Source organism: Oculina patagonica, chromosome 8 (assembly GCF_052425735.1).
Source record: "Oculina patagonica isolate OP01 chromosome 8, crgOcupat, whole genome shotgun sequence".
NCBI classification, from domain to species: domain Eukaryota; kingdom Metazoa; phylum Cnidaria; class Anthozoa; order Scleractinia; family Oculinidae; genus Oculina; species Oculina patagonica.
In genome coordinates, this window is record NC_135765.1 from 26180423 (window position 1) to 26200626 (window position 20204).

Consider the following 20204-nt stretch of genomic DNA (forward strand, 5'->3'; position numbering starts at 1 on the left):
TCGTTCAGCAAGTGAAACTGAGGAAAACTAATAATTGTTTCCCTTCGCCCTAGAGATTTGCATTTCTTTCTTCTCAAAGTGCATTGAGACAGCCTTGAGGAAAAAGAGATCAGTGTTTTCTGAAGGATCAAATCTGTCGTAATCGGCTTTTCCGAATCCCTCGTTTTCTTAAAACATATCAGACGAACTGCGTAAAAAGTTATTCCAGCACTGCCTTCGAACAACATACGAAGGACTTTTTTACCTTAAATACTTCATTTAAATATAATGATACAAATGCGAGTCGAAATAAGCTTGACTAAACAAATTCATACTGGACTAGGCAGGTGCTTCTGATAACCCATACAGAGGTCGCAGCGATCGGCGAAAATCGCAATCGCTGCACCGGGCACACTTGGCGATTTTCGCCGATCGCGGCGATTGACGAATAAAATCGCCAAGTGTGCCGCCGGCTTAAGCCACAAAGACAGTCAAATGTATCTGTAGCTTGGTTTCTTTTATTTTGACACTTTTTCAATGAAACACTTTGAATTTCTTTTCGTTACAGATAAGGGAAACTATTTTCCTGAAAATGAAGGAAACTATTAAACTGACTGCAATCCTCATTTTGGTTCCTTTGTACGTGAGTGGCACCATCTACTATGTCGATGGAAATGGCGGCGATGACTCCAATGACGGAAGAAGTACTACCAGCGCATTCGCAAACATCAAGACTTGCATCGACACACTGAGGAATCCTGGAGACGAGTGCCAAATTCGGGAAGGACGCTACCATCAATCAGAATTCCAGATTTCAGGTAAAACCGGCGAAGCAGACAATCCTATGATCATTCGCGGCTATGGCAACGAGATCCCCATCATCGATGGAACAATTCCGTTAACGCCGACAGCCGGCTGGGTAGATGAAGGAAGTGGGACTTTCAGCGCTCAGATAGGTCAGGACATTTGGCAGCTCTTTGTCGACGGTGAAATGATGACCAACGCTCGTTGGCCAAACGCTCTGTGGTCAGACAAAACTGTGTTCTTGAACGAATATTGGGGAAAGTCTGCCAAAAACTCCACTCGTGGAACAATGAACGATAATGGCAAACAAAACTTAGCTGGAAGCGGTTTAAACGCAACGGGAGCGATGGCTATTCTGAATATCGGTAGCTTCAATACTTTTACTGCAACCGTCGAAGGCCACAAACCCGGACAGAACAACTTCACGTATGACGACACATTTGGTACAATCAATTTCAAGCCGTCAAGAATACAAAATCAGTACTTCTTGGAAGATAAGCTGGAATTCCTGGATAATCCTGGTGAATGGTTCTACAACAATACAACGAGAACTGTTTACGTGAAGACGCCAGATGCTGCAAGTCCTGCAGGAAGAATACGTGGCAAGGTATACACAAGCATGCTCTCAATTAATTTCCTGCTCATCCATTTTAAAATCGTTTGAGGCTAAGAACCTACTTTGTGGAAATTACTGGTTTTGTCCAAGCATATAAAAGACTTTTTGCCAATTAAACCAAAACCTCTCTCACTAAGCGTTAGAACTGTGTTATTTTCTTCATAATTTCGAGGTTGCCCTAGATTCTAAAGACAGGCCTTTTTTTAAGCTGTTTAAACGATTTTGTTTTGCTAACAGTACTAAAAATATTAACAGAAAGCTCATACATAGTTGTTTTTAAGTTCTTGTCCAAACAGTAAACAATACGGTGGGCTTCACCACGTTTTACGTCGCTATTACTTTGAGACTCGATGTTTTTAATAACGGTTTCATTGGCGTATTTATTTTGCCTCTCAAATTCTCCTCCCCTCCCCTCCCCCCCCTTTTTATTTCTGGCCCCTTTAACCCACAAACCCTCCTAAATCTTATTAATGCTCGTGCATACATTTATTGCCGTCCTCCTTTTACGCTACATCCATTTGACCCTTCCCCTATTTGTACTTACCCTCCCAACACACTAAAAATGACCGGTCCCTTAGCAGAGGTGGATGGTACTGTGCGTGACCAGAATGCGCGTGATTTTCTTGTTATAGACATCCTTCATATTATTAACAGCAGCAATTGTGCTAAATATGGTTCAATAGTTTACTATTATAATCTGTTCATCGTTGTAGGTACAGACGTACGCTTTCAACATTTCCAACTGCCGCTATCTCAACTTCACGCAATTGGAGTTTTTTGGCACCACCTTTAAAGTACCCCGACCAGGCAGAGGGGAAACGGTAGATGGTCTTTCTTTTCACTCGATAAATTTTAACTTTCCCTCTTATTCCAAACGCATGCTGGGTGTTACCGACCCTCCAGAATGGACAGTGATCCATCCAAACCGCAGGAACAACTTCCAGTTAGTAAATTGCACGTTCTATGGAACCGATGGCGCTGCGCTTGAGTACAGTGGCACTAGAGTACGGATAGAGAACAATTTCTTTGAGTACAATGATTGGTCTGTGGCTCTTAAACAAACACCGAATGGCGGATTAGGCACTGTGATATCAGACGCTGAAAACGACCATTTTATTCGGAACACTATGCGCTTTAACGGAGCTTCCAGTGGGTACCGTCCGAATAGACGAAATCCAGTTGTCAGGCTCAACCACATTCAACATCAATGCTGGGGAGTTATACAGCATGACGGAGCAGGCATCCAGTTCCAACGAGGTGCGCAAATGGATGGTCTTTTGGAAAAGAACTGGGTTCACTCAAGCCCAAAGTTTGGCCTCCGCTTTGACGCGGGAAAGCCCCCAGGATTAGGAACAAACGGCACCGTTAAGGAGAACGTGGCGTGGAATTGTACCGGGATCATGGTTAAGGGCGAATTTCAGGAAGTGCTCAACAATCTGGCCTTCAATAAAAGGGATGAGAAGAGTGGAGATGCAAAGGCTCCCGGCTGCACTTTGTGTGTTTTGGCGCGCTTTCGTCAAGATACGACCCCCATGAATGCGCAATCGGTGGTTCTGAGAAACGCGGCCGATGAGGCGAACGGTGGCAGAATTAAAGGACGTACATATGATCTGCCCGGTCACGAGGATTTCAATATAGAAGGTAATGTGCAGTACGAGCTCGTGGACACAGTGAATTGGGACTTTCGGCCCCGTAGTAACTCCACATACAGGACCAATATGGTTGGACCGTACCGTTACGACCCCAGCAGTAAACATTATTGGATTCCTGGAAGGCAGCTATACAAGGCCAGCACTCCTGTCCCTCCTGAGGGTAGTACAACCGTTAAGGTAAAATTGAAATTGGTTATAAAGTTAAACGTTTTTTTTAGTTAATTGTCTTAAGGTAAATTCAATAAATGTTGGGCTTATTTGTTACCAGGGATGGCGATGCAGGATGATTGTTCGCCTGAAGAAAATTGTTCTTAGCTGTAGTGCATTTCGTATACAGCTAAAATTTGGACCATACTTTCTTAGCTCGGCTTTGAAAAGACTTACTAAAACGGCCGTTAGGAAGAAGTAATTATTGCTAAGGGGCATGGTTAATTTGAAAGAGGGCATTTAAGTGATGATTTTTTCTATTTGTAGAAACGGTGATGGAACCCTCACTTGTTTTTTTTTTAAAGCCCTGTTTGCCTCTAGCCACTGACCAACAACACGGAATCTGTCCAGTTCTAAAATCGTTTTTAGTTTTGTTAACATAGCGACATAACTTCTGCATCTTTCTAGTGCTCCTTTAAATTGACAGATATTTGAACAATCAATGAAAAAAGAAGACATTTCAGTAGAAACTAGGAGCTCTCAGAGCGACATTTGTAAAAAAGTAATGAACCTTTTATTCAGTGCTTATGATTTAAAACATGGTATCACCATAGTATTTAATGTCAAATTTCTGACGTAAAACGTTCCCCTATTTTCTTTTAAAGTCTACTAGAGACGCTCTGATGTGGTTGAACGCCTTCAATGCCTCAACTCATCACGTGTACTTTGGTACGAACAAGATGACAATTGTGAATGCAGCACCGGGGTCACCCGAAAACCGCGAGAACATCACCGGCAATGGTAATGTGTATTACCTATCAGGAAGTCTCAATCCAAGTTCTACTTACTACTGGCGAGTGGATGCTGAGGTAGACCCCTTAACCATTTACAAAGGAGATGTGTGGTCATTCCAAACAGAGTGAGACACCAGCGAGAACAGATGAAATGTTGACAAGTTAACAATATTGGAAGAAAATGTTGTATGATTGTACGCGTTCCGATGTAGAGCCTTATTTTCTGAGATTTAGAAGTAATCTGCCGATGAAAACGATGAAGTCAATTTTTTTCCTTTTAAAATTGGAAATTACATTTTGAAGAATGAAATAAATCGTTCCTTGAATTTAAATGAATTATTTGTGTTTGCCTTGGCCGATTCAATTTTTAACTCCCAAGGTTGCTTTTGAGACGGGCCCAGACTGACGCCCGTCTCATGCTTTTGGTGTTTTTTTTTTTTTTTTTTTTTTTTTTTTTTTGTGTGGAAGGGTATCGAAGGTCACACCTTCTGATTGGCTTAAAACGAGTCATCCTTCACTGGACACGTGAAATTGACGGAATGGGAGGAAGGCCATGGGATGAAGAAATTATAATTACTTTGATTTTCTTGTAAGGGCTTTCTATGTCACTGATTCTGTTTGGCTTACTTCAGTTCATCACTCATCAACCGCTTGAAATTGCTTAGATGATAATCGTTGAGAAGAGGGATTATAATTATTGTGTGTAACACGCATTTTGTATAACATGTTTAGCTCAACAAGAAATCCTTGCTTAGACTACAAAGCAAAACAGAACCGGACAGTAAGAAAGGACTGCTACAGGATGTAAAATGAAATAGACTAGTTCTTTTTCACAAGTTTTAGTATTAGGGGGAAAACACACCTCTCTGACATATCTACATTCAAAGCAGTGTAAACAATACGTGATCAAAGCAGCCGCGTTTGACCTTACTGGCGGCAAAGTATCGCATATCGTATATCTGTTGTCACGCTTCAATTTAACGCAAAGAAAGGAAATAACGTATATTCGATGGTAATTGCCGCCTCTGTTTAAAAAGATTGGAATAGTTTACAAAAAAATGTTAATTTAAATAATTAACAATTATTCGCCGAAGGCGAAGTGATTATTGTTGAATAATCCCCGAGACGAAGTCGAGGGGATTTTTCAACAATAATCACTGAGCCTGAGGCAAATAATTGTTTTAGTATAATTTTTAGAGGTGATCATCAAGAACTTAAAAAAATAACGATAGCAAACAAGTAAACGGCAAACACAAGTGTTCGCTTGCATACGGTGTAAACCAGTTTAATCATCGATTGCAATCAGAATTTATTTAGTTAAAGCAATAAAACGGAACAAAACAAACACAATGAGAAAGATAGATGTCCGTTACCTTTGTATGATTGTAGATGACTTCTAAGCGAATGTGCGAATCCTCTAAAAATGAGTAGCTCCGGTGAGAAGAGAATTAAAAAATGTTTGCTCAATCAATCTGACTGAGTTTCTCATCGTTCGCCAAAACCGCCGTGTTTACGATCATTTCTTATGCCTTGAGAACCATCTCTTGAAAATATTTTCGGTCCAAAAGTCTTGGTAGTTAATTTGTTAAAAATTCCCAATGTTTAAAATATCCAGGACTTGGTCTGGTTTCTTTCAAATCAATTAAATTTTCATTCAGCAAAAGCGGCCATGTTTACTTGCCTGGATGTCAAAGGTGGCGTGGCTAAGTAACCAAGCCTTCAAAGTTATAATCCCCCCGCGCGGGGTGAATATAGCCTCATAAGCTGAGCTTCTCGACCAATCAGAATTCTTCAATTCTTATAATCACCTCTAAAATTATACTAACACTTTATATTGCTTTCTATACACTAGCCTCACCCGAAGAGTTCATTGGCAGAAACTTGGGTTAACTTCAGTGCTCATTTTTTTTAGTGCTGACACTCGACGAAGAGCCACTGTCTTCACTTAGAGAAGAAGTATCGTTTATTAAAAAAACTATAACACTTAGCAGTCCTTGGACTGAATAACGTGTATTATTACAATTTAATAAAAATGTATTAAAACTATCCTGGAACTATATAAACAAAGAAAAATGTAAATGGTTTCACACAATCGTACGAGTGCTCGATGCAAATACATGCAGAGCTGGATACTATAATTAAACGATTGATACTGCACGGACAGTTACTTAAAGTTTCACGCACGAGGCGATCATCAGACTGTGCCGTTAATAGCAGTTGAAAGAAAATTTAAACTACATTCATGGAGGGCGGTTTGAGCGATCCTGCTTTTGATTGGCTGCATAAAACTTGTTTTCGTGCCTGCACTTGGTGATTAATTCAGATCTCTTATTAAGGAGAGTAGACCTGTCAGCGGATAGAATGTCTCGCTGCAATTTGTGTCTGACAGAGAAGTTAAAAGTTGGTTTCAGAGAGACATTCTGTGTTGTAAAGGATATGGTTCTTGCTTTGGTCGAGCGCTTTGTCTTTTGAGCTCAATGTTTGGGGTTTACCTCCTTTGTTCGTTCCGTTACGTTGGCACTACGTACAAGATTCGAATGTAGATTTGTAGATCAGCGAATTTCCTGACCCTGTTGGCTGACTACGAAGACATCCTGGCCGCTAACCTGCTTTTCTATCGCTTTTTGCTATAATAAACGTCTCTACAATCCGTTCACGTGCCACGCACAACATTCGTCATTTTAAACATCTTTGTCTGACAAGATTATTTATGCGGCCTGTTCGGCCTGACGAAAATCTGCAAGCGGAATTCTGATTGGCTAAGGCAAACAAAGGAGACCTCACGCGTCCAGCCGTGCTTTCGGGGGGAGGAGCGCGCGCTCATTTTCCCGAAAAGCGGCTGGAAATCGAGCCATGGATAGTAAAAAGACTGGATAGGAAACTTGCTGACGTGAGCAGGAGGGCATTTTGCGTGCGCATGCGTGCAACCGCTGTACAAAGACCGCGTGATCTTGGGAATAAAAATGGCGCGGAAGATTCAAACTTTGTTTTTTGTACTGTTTATCGTCACATAATTTAATATAGGCCTAAATTTCGCTAAGAAAAAGTGTTTTGTGTGTGGCAAGGCTCTTATAAAGCAGATTTTCTGGCCAGCTTCGGGATCGTTGTTGCAAATAATGGGAAAATATGTGGGACAGGTAGGAAAGCCTTCACCGACAAAAATTAAACAGGCCGTAGAAAGAGGAAAACATTTATCCGTGTGCTGGAGTGTGATATATTAGGATCAAAACTTCACATCAAATCAATTGCTGTAATACAGGCAGAGTGCGAGCAATAATAGCTTGTCGGGTGATTTTTTGCCTAAAGGGACGGCCACCAAAGAAAAGGGTTTTCCCTGAGGGGAACGACATGTTTGGGTGTTCTGCACATGATAATGCAGCTCACTGATGACTCCAAAGCAAAGCCAACTTGCCCTCGACTGGCAAACAGCGTTTCCTGGAACAAGACCTGCAGTTCTTTAAAACACATTTAGGCGACACAGAAGTAAAACAGCCGTTATAACAAAATGAACATCAAACTTAATGAAATAAACGTTGAATGAAAAATTGAAAATAACATTGTTTATAGTTAAAAATTATTTCTTAAGACATTTTATACAGCAGTTATTAGAACGTTTCTGAAAAATATATATATAGCTTGTTCGTTTCATGCTATTTTTTGACTGGTGATCAAGGCTAGATTTTGATAAAGGAGCCAAAAATGTACTAATTAACATAGTAAAATGTAAACAAATAGTCTACCAGCAAAGAATTACCATAACACTTTAAAATTAAGACCGATCGCAGTAATTATTTTCTTGTTCAACAGAATAATTGTGGTATCATCGAAATGTGAAGTTATTTTGACCAATGCTCACGTTTAAGGAAATAATCACAAACGATAGTTTCTCTGTTAGGATAAACCAGCGAGAACGTACGTTAAAGAAAGCTAAAAATTTCCACAATTGACCATTTTTTAACGCTACCTTCGCAGCATTAGACGATAGTTTAAGTACTTCAGGCTCCATATATCATCGGTAGACGCTGGAGATCAAGGCTAGATTTTGAGATTTTTGCATTGTGAAAACGACTAAATTGTAGTTTTATGACAAATCTGAACAAAATCATGACCACTCGCTCAAACCCGGGATACTTGATTATAACATCGTATAGTTAAAATTGCTGTTTCATACTTTTGTACTAAGTAGCCGTAGCGCTTTGTCCGTTTAGATCTTCCGGCTATTAAAAACATGGGCAAGGTATTTAGGTTCTCGACATTCGGTCGCCATTTTGTCCACGTGCAATGTTTAATACACATAGCCAAAGTCGATCAGATAAACAGCACGCCGACACCAAACTTTGCTTGTTGTTGTCAGAAGATAAAGCAAGGACTCTTAGTATTGTATACAGCAAGTAAAACTTAAAACACGTTTCATTTTGAGCTAGAAATTAGGCCATAAATTGTGGAAAATATGTAAACAATCGATAGCAGAACTTCTCTGTCGTGCGCACTAGTCCATATCGACGCATGCGCACGCAAAATGCCCTCCTGCTGCTGACGTGATGGTTCCAACATAGTGGAAATTCGTGACGTCACAGAACCTGCGAACAAAAGCGCGGAAAATCCACCTGTCGCCCGTCGCCATTTTGTAACTCGAAAAGTAAAAAGTTGCTGAGGCATCAGCAAGGTCCAAACCAAAAAAGTTGTATGAGAGAATAAAATTGAAGATACGGTGGAGATATCTGAATTCCTTGGTGATGGGGACGGACCTGAAATTGAAGGATTCGCCATTCTTAATAAGTCAATTTCGAGAGTCGAATCGAGTCGATTTCAGAAGAAAGCGCTGCAAAAGGAGTTGAGCTGGATGCAAACGGTTTTTGCGAGTCTGAAGATGCATGAAGACGAGTGCGTTTAAACGTACTAAGTGGAGAAAGTTTTTTTGCACTGTGGGCTGGTTAAAAAACGTGAAGGTAAGTACAGTGGTGCAAATGAAAATAACAAAAACGCTTGAGTTCAAATGTCAGAACATCATATGAAAATCAATCCGTTCACCTAGCAAGTTTTCGTAGCAGCACTCGAAAGTCCAACAGTGAATTACTGCACCAAGTGCACCAAGTGATCGATAGTTCGCCTCCGGCTTGAAACGAACATGGCCTTTATATTCTTTATCTCTCTTCCTACTTAATAAGAAAGTAATCTTCGGAAGCTTTTTGTCGATTTCATGTGAGAGTGGGCATATATATCTGAAAGTATCAGGGGCACCCAACAAGAACACGTTTTTATATGTTGGCTTTTTTGTGCGATTTTATTTTTAATACGGTTTATTTTTGACCGCTAGCTGAACTTTCAAACTTCAATTTATTTAATTCGAATTTACGAGCCGATGTTGCCTTTTCGAACATTATAGCTGGCCTTTTTTGTACCCAAAGTGACATTTTTCGTTCTCAAAAAACAGCAGGCATTACATTTCCCATGTCACGAAAGTTTGAGCTAAACTTCAATATTTCATTTATATGTCTTCCGAACAGATATTCACCAAAACGGTATACTAGTGGACATGAAAAGTGAAAAAAACGAGCTCAGAGTGGCTTAGTATCCACTGTTGATATACAAGGCAGACAGCATCAGAAAAGCACTTATGTACTCCAACTCAGTGTAAACTAGCCTGTCCCAGGCGTTTGGTTAGTTGGGAAGGGGCGCGAAGAACAGCGAGCAAAAATAAAAAACTAATTTTAATAGTCTTGTGGTCAAAAGTTCACAGGTCATGACCTGAGGAATCCCCTTCTTTTTCCTGCACCTGCTTAAAAATTTGCAATAAGCAAACCCAGTTTAATATTGTTGTCACTGAAATGTCTGCTCAAAGAGGCTTCAAAATAGCTGGGTCAGTGAGTCATGAAAGAAGTAATCATCAAAGCCCTGGTCTGCAAGCATCCGGCCCCCTTGTTTCATTTGATCTTCTGACGTATTTGCGAATGTGCACCAATGCTACTTTGAACATGTCTTTTTAACCAGGCAACATTATAGTAAATGACTGACAAAAAAAGAGACCCAAAGGGTGAGACCCCCTCCCCCCCCCCCACCCCCAATATTTGAGCAGAAAAATGCACCTTCACTGCCCCCCCCCCCCCCCCCCCCTTGAGCACCACTAGATCTGCCACTGGCTTTCAACTTCATCTTTCGGCAGTCAGTGTCATTTAAAAGGGCTCACCATGGCCCTCCCGATGTAGACTCACTAGTCAAGCAATGTATTAGAGCTAAGCATTTGGTCACCCAACTTACAGTCATTTCCAATGAATCAAAATCGCTTACGAGGAGCACACAACACACAAAAGCTAATACAAAGCATATAGAAGTTGGCATCAAATTCCATTTTATTTAAAATACTGAAAATAAAGAGAACATCATAAAAGAAATATGCATTACTGCCAATTAACAATAAATTATCCTGCGAATTCACACGGCATATTGCCTGATAATTAGCCGACAACGCCATAGGCCGAGTTGGATAACATCTGACTATATTGCGCAAGATTGAGCAGGATAATTGTCAAGTTATTCAACAAATTGTCAACGAAACAGATTTTGCAAATAGAAAAACCGTAATTAGATAATGCTTTACAAGATTTCGGATGAATCTTCGCAACCTACGTATACCGCAGGATATCTGTTATGTACGGATGACAGATAACGTTAACATTTTGACCATATATTGGCAGCGCAAGCAATTGTCGAATAATAATGTCATATATTAGACATCCCAGATAACAGCAGAAAGAAAATAATGGGATATATAAATAATAACAGAAACAGAATAGAAACTACCTATAAGATCTCTTAGTATCTAGGAAAATTTAAATCAACAGCCATCTTCTAAGTAGTATCTACGAGGTTTATCCCAACAGGCACCTGAAAAAAAAAAAAGGAGACATAAGCCTTAAGTTATTTCAATTGACCTCAATCCTAATATTAATTGAAATATCCAGATGTTTCAGTTAGCTTAAAGCCTCGCAAAAACTTACCCTCCGAACCATGCAATTATATAGTAAGAAATCATTTAACTCTATTTAAATAATTAAATTAATTAAGCCTAACTCCTCAAATTATCTCACTGGACAAACGCTGCGTCTGGTTACTTCACCCGTCTGTCTGAACCCTCATGGGCTTGACCCATGTTTGGCCGATCGGTCCGCTGGTCTCTTGGTCTGCGTTGGACAATAAATACTTAGGTACAGTTATATAAAAATCTTGCACAACAACTAACCTAAGAAAAAACAAGTCACAGTAGTAAACTAGAGTCTTAACAACTAGCTCTAACATTAAAATCAATTGCAGATACTGTAAGAAGAATATAAATAAAATGAAATAAAATACCTTTTAAGGACGTTCGCGCTAATTGTTCATGCGCATCCCTACTGCTCACGTAATTCATGTCGCAACGCCATGCCACGCCATACTTTGAGCGCGCGGGCTGAGAAAAATTTCTAAGAACATATAATGTGAGTTGCTGTTCCGCTAGCTTCGCTTGCAATTTGCTCTCTTAAATGGTCGGTGACCCCTACATTTTTCTTAACGGATCACTTTTGTTAATTAATATCTACGTTTTGCGAGATAATGAAAAAAAATCTATCGAGTGGAAGTTTGATTTTTTGTCAAACTGACGGTTTGAATTCCACTTTTTGAGCTTTCCTTTTTGCCGCACGACAGTTTCAAATGTGTTTTACCAGGGTTAAGTTTTCCAAAAAAGATGGCAAAACTAGGAATTATTTACGCAACAGACGCATTTCTACAAAATGTGACTAATATCGTTATCCTCCGTTCACTCATCTTCGATATTTTTAACTATAAACCCTGCAAACCATGCTGAATTACGTGCGCCAATTTTTCGAAATCAGGGTAGTTTTCCACACGCTTTTTCTATGAAACGAAGTCGGTGACCCCAACATTTTTTTGCATTTCTGACACAAGTAACTCATCATCTGACCGCAGCAAAAAAATTAAAGAAATCTATGAGTAGAAAATTTTCGCGCGAACGTCCTTAAGTCCACATAATTACCAAAACAGACTGCACAATTCAATTCTGCATAATAATAAGACACAAAAAAATGAAATTGATAATAAATTAAATAGTTTGTTGCTGGTGTAATTTGCATCCTTTACTTACACTGTAAAACTAAAATCTGGAATATTAAAACCTAAAAAACAGTCCTTCACTATACAATCAACAAAGAAACATAGCAGTGGCAGTAGATCTGGCAGTAGCAGTATCATGAGAAGCAGATTTATTCGGTTGGAATACTTCCTAACTCTGCCCAGCTTGCTTTTACCCATGTCTTACTGATCAATGGCAGTGTTTTTATTACTTCAACGCAACAACTGTCAAAATATATCATGTAAACAAGCTCAATATTATTTTTCTACTAATATATTAAGTAAATATTCTCTGATTTAGCCTCGCTAATTGTGAACTACCTGACCTGTGCACGCATAGCGCACATCTACGCCACGATGCAAATTAATCACGAAAAAAGTTGATCGTGTTGTCTTAATTCGCGATAAAAGGTCGTGTAGCGATCGGACCCAAAGCTTTCGACAACTAACTTGCTAAGGATACGACACCAAGAGGGGATATACTTTACGGACAGAACACTCGAATCACATCAATTTATTCGACCAAAGATTCAAGGTCATATCGTAAACTGAAACAAATACAAGCAAATAAAACTAAGCTAATTTCGCGCATACAAAGGTAATATGTAACATTCCAATCATTCCATTACAAAAGGGTACTAAATTTGGACAGAAACTAAAATCAAACAAAATGAAGCAAAAACAAAAAGATACAACTCTAAAACTAATACAACAATGAAAAGGAAATCTAAAGCGAATCACAAAGCTTGTAATTTGGACAAGACAAGACAATTCGACACACTGTCCCAATGCCTGATAGGGCTAACTAACGTAAATCACGCACACAAAAATATTCTTAAACCTAGAAGAGCCAATCAAGGCTAAAGCACGCTAAGCTCCAAAAACGATGTAATGAAAATACTTATAAGAACTAGGATAGACAAAGGCGAAACAATAATTCGAGTCACATGGCGAGCTTACAAATGAAAGGCGATATAAAAACATTTTCTACGCAAAAACTAGTGAAACTGACGAGATAGATCTAAAACGCTTAAAGAAGAAAGTTAACAACTTACATAACAGTCCCGCTTGTCAGTACTTGACCAAAAACGACTCCAAAGGTAGAGGCAAGTTATACTAGCTACTAACTCTTGACTTGTCACTTGCCTAACCGAGAACCAACTAACTAACATGCGGTTCAACGGGACTATATGATTGCTAATGGAAATATCAATAACCTATTGTAACTACATATTTGCGGCTAACATAAACGAATCAAAATAAGTCTCAAAAACAATGTTCAGGATGAGGCGTGTCATCCGCTACAGGTCGTTTAATTAAGCTCAAGCCACAATTTCACGCAAATTCTTTCAAGTAATCTAGAATTTGACTAGCAGTTACCTGAAAAACATACAGATAAATGCGTCACAAAATGTACAACATTTCCTCCTTTTTTGAACCCAAAAGATCTTATTCTGTGACGCGATTTTCTCAGAAACAAGGCACAATAAAAGTAAACAACAACATCAAGTGCTTACCTTGAAGATTCACGTGTGGCTTGGCCGGTTTGAAATCGCCGTAAAACAAAAGATAAAGAAAGAATTATAACTTGCAAATAAAAAAAGCGCTAAAACAAGCAAAATGAACACATACGAATCCTTAATATTTTGCTATACTTACGCTATACTTTCGCCATCCCTTCACGTCACAAATTTCCACTATGTTGCGACCATCTTGGACACAGTGTCAGCCAATCAGCGAACCGGTAACACCCCACGTGATCACCAGTTTCCTATCCAGTCCTTTTACTATCCATGATCGAGCCTAGATCAAAGGCCCTTTGGGCTGTCTCGTGTCACTCTCTTTTCAATATGTGTAATTTGCAATTTAAACTTTCGCTTCTCGCCTCGCCCCGCCTCCTCCCCCCGCGCGTAATTTTTTTTCGCTATAAGCTCGACGAACTCTTCGAAAAAAAAAAAATTCCTTCAAGCTCGACGGACTCTGCGAAAAAATAGGGACTGCTCGTAGTCTATGTTAAACCACGAGGTATAGCCTCGTTTTGGTGCTAAGGTTGTTTTCGTTCTATAAATTCATAAAGTGATTGTTCGTTTATAATTCTTTTTGATGTATTGAGGTCTTGTTTCTTTTTTTTGTAAAGTTCTCAGGCTCAAAGGCTAGTTTTCTACCAGGTAGTTTTGTTTCGTCTTAAAGGCAACTTCACAGTTTCAATTCGCTAAGGGTGCAGAGGATTATAAAAAAGGGGCATTCCAAATTACCTTATTCTTGCTAATTTTCGCGCGTACTCAATTAAATTTCGCGAGTATTAATTTTCGCGATTGCAAAAAAAAATTAAGGCAAAAGTGTATTAAATTTTGCGATTTTGTCAGTGTTTTATGGCACAGTCGTCAAAGACTAAGAAACTACTAGACATATACAAAGATCTGGTTCAAGGAGTCTCGGCAAACGGAAACTTTGGTGACTGTACTAAAAAGGTTTTGGCCGATTTACAAATTGAAGAAAACAATAATCAGATGAAGGGTGCTAGTCGAAAACAAGACGGAAATGTATTTTCCAGGATAAATAGCTGCAGTTTCAAACATTTAAAATTTTTTACTGTTTTGATATAATATGGTATTCGTCGCTATTCAGGACTATTCGTCACTATTCGCAACTCTTCGTTAGTATTTGAAACTATTTGTCATTATTTGTTACTATTCGTCACTATATATGCAACTACTATTCGCTTCTATTGGCCATTATTCACGACTTATCACATACTATTCGCGACTATTCGGGAGTATTCGTACTATTCGCGACTATTCGCTATTCGGTTTTTCCAGACATCTATTTAGATCAAGCCGCCATTCAACACAGGAGAGGGGACTGCTCAGAAGCTTTTAAGTCAGAGAAGCGTGTACTCGACATCAGACTGAGGCTGTTTGGGGCAGGGGTTACACAACATTCACTAGGCGACTACATCTCCGTTCTTGAGCCCAAGAAGCATATCAGACGGAAACTGTTTGGTGAAGAACATTCAGAGACTGCTGACAGTTATCTTTCAGTGGGGGCTACACAACATCCAGTTGGAGACTACAACTCTGCTCTCGAGTCCAAGAAGGGTGCACTTGAAATAAGACGGAAACTGTTTGGTGAGCATCCATTGACCACTAACAACAACCATGAAGTGAGGGTTACACAACATTCACTAGGAGACTACACCTCTGCTCTCTATGTCACCTTGCGCCGACCGTTTTGCGCTGTTTTCGATTTCTTTTGCGATTCATTGCCCGCTTTTAACGATCAAAGAACAATATTAGAAAATAGAGTACTGTCGAACCCCTATTAAGCGGCCACCCATTAAGCGGCCACCTCCTGTTTAGCGGCCAGTTACTAAAGTCCCGAAACTACTGTCAGTAAAATACTGTTAATAAAACCCCTCTTAAGCGGCCAATCCTATTAAGCGGCCGCGGCCACCTTTTTTGCCGTCCCGATGAACGTTTTTTTATTGCTTTTGCCCCTATTTAGCGGCCAGTAAAAATGTAATTTACGATGTTTGGTTTTGTTTTCAACAAAAATGAGAGTGAAGGCTGATAAAATCCTTCGAACACAGGTTTATTGTCGTCTTCACGTGATTCCGTTATTCCTTTTCATGCTACAGTCGAACCTCGATTATCCGGACCTCGATTATCCGGATTTCTCGATTATCCAGACTTCCTTCTCTGGTCCCAATTTTTTCATGAATATTAATTAGTCACATTCAAGACCAGATATAAGTTCTGCGATTGTATTGAAGAAACGTAACCTTTTTATAATGTCTTATGCTAATAAGCGGCCAACCCCTATTAAGCGGCCAGTTGCCATTTCCCCGAGGATGGCCGCATAATAGGGGTTCTACTGTATTTCATACATGTTTTTTGTGACGAAAACGCTGAAAATAGAAATGCCGGTATGTTTGTAACGAACGTCTTACACATACATTCCCAAGGTAAATACAAGGTAAACTCACGCGGGAATACGTTACCGAGGTGTTTGCGGTCACACACTTAACACTTTACCAAGGTCAATCTTTCATACTGTTTTCGGCGCGAAATGCGAAAGTGGATAATTCGAGGGTGCTTGCTAGCATCATCTCGCATTTATTATTCATACTGTTTCAACAGTCCTCTACTGCTTTGTTATGTCAGTGTTTCAGACACCGAAGAATTAGAAAGCAAAGACTCCGTTTATAAATCGAAATACATGTAAGAAAATGCACTATAGATCTTCCTTGACTTGTGTTGTGTTCATTAAAACGCCAAATTTCCAAAAAAGAGCTTATACTTATAAATCAGCAAGCAATTTAGCTTTCCACATTTTAAGAAAGACCACGTTTTTGCTGCCTTGAACACGCAAAGGAGTGTAGCTAATTGTCGAGGGTCGAGAGTCGAGCGTAAAATGTCGAGAGTCGAGGGTAACATGTCGAGGGTCGAGGGTAACTTAAAAAAAATATAAAAATAAATTTAAAAAATAAGAATATAGAAATAACTAATGAAATGAAGACAGAATTTTCTTTCGCCAGTTTTTCTCTTTTTCAATAAAGCGTTGCGTGACACGCCGGGCGAAATGACGTCCCGCTCCTTGTATTCTTGGCTTTTTAAGAGATGACTACCAACAGCGCTCTCTGTACTGTCACGCAAACGTGGTACCGTAGAATTCCGGTTATAAGCCCTGGGCTTATACAACTTCGTAAGGGTTTTTGGGTGGGCTTATAAGCGGAGGGGCTTATATCAGGGAGGGCTTATAAGCGGAATGAAAAAAACGTTTCGAAACGAGCCTCAGGAGTATTGATCGAAATGCGTTTTTAAGTTGAAAACGCATAATAAAGCAACATTTATCCCTGTTCAGTACTGTCATCCGGTAGAGGGGGGGGGCTTATAATCGGATGTATTGTTTTGGTTTCCAGGTAGATGAGCCTATAACCGGGGGGGGCTTATAAGCGGGGGGGGGGCTTATAACCGGAATTTTACGGTATGGGTATAAAAGAATTGATTGATAAACTCTTATCAGTGGAGTGCCCGGAAACATGCACGCTAACTTTCATTTTTCGGTATTCACGCTTATTATTACCATTTAGGACTGTAGAACATTTTAAATTCTCACCAATCAAACAAACTAAATGTAAAACCAACGGAATGTATTTACGTTTGGTGGCAAACTAATGAACAGGAGATGGCATTTCTTTTACATATTATCTCCCGAAATTATCGGAAAGGTATGGCTATAATGGAAAATCTTCAATTCTTGATCTTCATTGCCTTGCTGTGTGTTCAGATTACATGCCCAAGATAATAAAATAACATTGGATACAGGCAAACAGTTGTCTCTGGTTTATTTGGTATTTTTGGAAGCTGTGCAATACTGGACCTCCAGCTCTAAAGCAGGGTGTAACCGTAGTCATTTGAGCGTATGAGGGCAATTAACAGAGACAGGCCAAACACGACGCCCATTGGTCGAGATTTGTATTGTAGACTTTCAAAGTTTTGCTCTAACGAGTACTCGAGTATATCCTTTAGCGACTTCCCTTTTCTGTACGAAAGGATGGGAGGGTCTCAGTACAGAGAGCCGGCTGTTGGTAGTCACCTCTTAAAAACCCAAGAATACAAGGAGCGGGACCTTCATTTAGCCGTCTCACGCAACGCTTTACTGAAAAAAAAGAAAAGCTGGCGAAAGAAAATTCTTCAATTATTTTATTATCTTGGGCATGTAATCTGAACACACAGCAAGGCAATGAAGATCAAGAATTGAAGGTTTTCCATTATGGCCATACCTTTCCGATAATTTCGGGAGATAATATGTAAAAGAAATGTCATCTCCGATCCTGTTCATTAGTTTGTCACCAAACTTAAATTCATTCCATTGGTTTTACATTTAGTTTGTTTGATTGGTGAGAATTTAAAATGTTCTACAGTCCTAAATGGTAATAATAAGCGTGAATACCGAAAAATGAAAGTTAGCGTGCATGTTTCCGGGCACTCCACTGATAAGAGTTTATCAATCAATTTTTTTTAGTTGACCTCCGGAAATCTTAACCTCGCGCCATCATATATTTAATTATAAATTTCTCTGTTTATTTTATTTGCTTATCTTTGAGTTTGCCTCGCATTCGGTAATTTTATCTTGGGGTACTTGAAAAACCTACCTCTTTACCTCGGTAACTTCATGGATAGTATCCATGGTAACTTTCATGGGCAATTCTTTTGTTCTTTTTTATGTATCCAGGGAAAAACACCGCGGTAAATTTACCTTGGGAAATGTCGGTCACACACGATTTGTGAGTTTCCCGAAGTAAAGAGCCCTTTTACCACGGTAAAAGGACGATGCGTAATCGCATCTGCTGTCGGCCGCCGACTTGCAAGCCTTGTCTCCTCTTTCTCTATTACCGACCTTCGGCCGGCTAAATAAGTTAAAAAGGCGCTTAAAACGGCCCGCGCAGGCGAAGAAATGCAACAATTGAGTCGATAAACGTTTCATTCAACTTCATTGGATATTTAGAGCGAAATGTAGCTTAGATATTTAATTTCCAGAGCTTTATTTCAGTAGCCCTTATAGATTTCAAAATTTCTTTTGTTCGTCTCATGTCAACAACAATAATTAACTACGAACACATAGGGTGGTCTGCCTGTGGTTTGACACACTACACTAAGCTACTCTTTTCTTGAAACGCTACACTGCTACCCAATGTTTATGGCAAAGCCACTGCCCGGCTACTTTTCGAACAGAAATCAAGTTATCGCCGCGTAGAACACAAAGCACATGAAAGCAAACTACTCTCTGGCAGTTAGAAAGAACTAATGCAAAGTATAAACGAAAGAGATAACTTATATTTGACGAGTTCTATCATGATTAGGTAGACAGAAATTCTTACATTCGATGTAAACAACTGACAAGACACCGTTTGACCTTGTATCGTATATCAACTTTTGTTGAACAGTCATTCAACACCGCATTTGTCAGCCTCTTTTATTTGTTAATTTTTTGAAAAAATTCCTTAAAAGTAGTTGGGTTAATACTCTAGCTTAGTAAAAATTACTTCAGATGTGAACAGGTCTAATTTCAACTTTTAGAAAACAGTTAAAAAGTAGCCTACTTTGTAGCCGTGGCAACGTATCGTGTTCAAAAGAACCGAAGTGCACTTCCAAAACAATTATTCGCCTCAGGCTCAGTGAATCACGGCGAATATATCTTACGCGCTATCAAAACAATTTCAGGAAATCGCGGAATGTCAATCAAATGCGTTATCAGAACACGCAAGACTTGTATGACACGCTCATTTCTTTTTGTAAAAAGAAAATTCACACAATCACAAATCACGCATTTTGTTCCTTTCGCGATAACTTAAATCGACGGTTTGCAAGAGGAGCAAATTCAGATCAGCCAATGAACGACGGCCAATATTGGCCATTTCCATTGAAAAGCGCCACATTTTATAATCCAGCTGAACTGCGAAGCCTGCCAGCAGGTCCAGAGCCTGCACATGATCCAATTCGCTTGCAATCACTAATTCTACTGGCAAGAAGCACGCCATCGCTGCCATCGCCTCAGTCTTCAGTTGCAAGTGATGTCGAAGTACTTGCTACGGCAAACACAAAACGAAAAAACCTCGCGTTAAGGCTGCTGATAGGACTGAGAAAGAAACGCACGAACTTCTTGAAGCGTGGGCCCCCAAATTCAGTAAGCTGTGGGGAGTTTCACAAAGAGAAAAAAAATCAAAATCTGGAACGATATCTATTCTTTGTATAAAGAAAGTTGTCCAGAAAGCCAGAGAATGCTACAGCAGGTGAAGAATCTAGAGTACGAGTTCAAGCAGTTCAAGCAGCGATCTCGCTCGACTGGAGAAGATGGAATTCAGAAAATTAAAGAAGGCTTCCCTATTTCGACGTCTTTGTTGAGGTGATGGGACACCGCCACATCATCGATCCCTCTAAAATGGCCGATTCCTATGGCCGATTATTAAAATGGCAACGAGTTCTACCTTTATACCTCAGAGCCGAGTGTAAACGAGGGTTCGCAAATCGAAAGTGTAAATGTTTCTCTCGATGAATCAGAACCGCCTGAGAAAAGAAAGGC

At 39.7% G+C, this 20204-nt stretch overlaps 2 protein-coding genes and 1 long non-coding RNA gene across 3 annotated transcripts in view; 2 read left to right on the forward strand and 1 right to left on the reverse strand.

Annotated features, from left to right (window-relative positions):
• The window catches only part of LOC144663787 (uncharacterized), a 95437-nt gene that overhangs the window by 10403 nt on the left and 64830 nt on the right, over positions 1 to 20204 (reverse strand). The window lies entirely within an intron of this gene.
• The window catches only part of LOC144663702 (uncharacterized), a 33040-nt gene that overhangs the window by 2861 nt on the left and 9975 nt on the right, over positions 1 to 20204 (forward strand). The gene's annotated exons all lie outside the window — the stretch shown is intronic.
• LOC144663704 (uncharacterized) lies at positions 567 to 4646 on the forward strand. Its single transcript, XM_078524742.1, has 3 exons — positions 567 to 1390; positions 2113 to 3228; positions 3864 to 4646. Exons 1-3 carry the CDS (start codon positions 572 to 574, stop codon positions 4119 to 4121), a joined length of 2193 nt encoding a protein of 730 aa, XP_078380868.1. The 5' UTR covers positions 567 to 571; the 3' UTR covers positions 4122 to 4646.